Source organism: Loa loa, assembly GCF_000183805.2.
Source record: "Loa loa unplaced genomic scaffold supercont3.4308, whole genome shotgun sequence".
Taxonomy (NCBI): Eukaryota; Metazoa; Nematoda; class Chromadorea; order Rhabditida; family Onchocercidae; genus Loa; species Loa loa.
In genome coordinates, this window is record NW_018112484.1 from 1 (window position 1) to 774 (window position 774).

Genomic DNA, 774 nt, shown 5'->3' on the forward strand with positions numbered 1-774 from the left:
GTGAGTCCTTTCATGTTCAAGCGCATAATCACTTCGAGTGAATCTTTTATCACATATATCGCATGTGAACGGCTTCACACCTGTGTGAGTTATATTATGTACAACCAGATCCCTTTTTCGAGTGAATTTTTCTTCGCATATATCGCATTTGAACCGCTTCTCACCTGTGCGAGTCGTATCAGTTCTTGATATTTTCCTTTTCCTTTCTATTCCTGTTTGTTCCTTACTCCCTTCTTGAATTGGCAAGTTCAGTGATCTTGCGTCATCCTGACCCGTATGTTCTTCCTGTTTGGATGATTCCTTTTGATACGATTTGAACCATAATTTCTTCGGTTTTATTCCTATACATGTTTGTTCTTCACTGGCTTCTTTAACTGATAAGTTCGATAATCTTGCGTCATCTTGAGCAGTTTCACTGAGTTTCACTTGTCCCCCACTCACTTCTGGCACTGATAGATTTGATGGTCCAATCCGTCCCTCGATCATTCTTGGCAATGACAAATCCAACGGTTCTATTTGTGGCTCCTCAAATTATATGAAATTATCAATTTTAAATTGCGCTAAAATTTTAAAACTATAAAAATATTGCAGCGCTACCTTTTATTTTTTTAACTTCAAATGAACTTACAATAATTTGAGTGCCACTCAGTTGGAAGAGGAATAAGATGAAACAGATTGAATGCATTATGATAAAAATGATTTCTTGCCAATTCTGAAAAAAAAATATTCAAATTTACTAATGTGCCGAATAGTTGTTTATAAGAAACAAAACAA

At 35.5% G+C, this 774-nt stretch overlaps 1 protein-coding gene across 1 annotated transcript; it reads right to left on the minus strand.

The window, feature by feature from the left end:
• Positions 1-14: 14 nt before the first annotated feature.
• Positions 15-486, minus strand: LOAG_19271 (zinc finger protein; the record flags this gene model as incomplete). The annotated part of the gene is made up of 1 exon (XM_020451923.1): positions 15-486. A coding segment is annotated over one exon (471 nt), but the record flags the coding sequence as incomplete, so codon positions are not given.
• Positions 487-774: the final 288 nt, after the last annotated feature.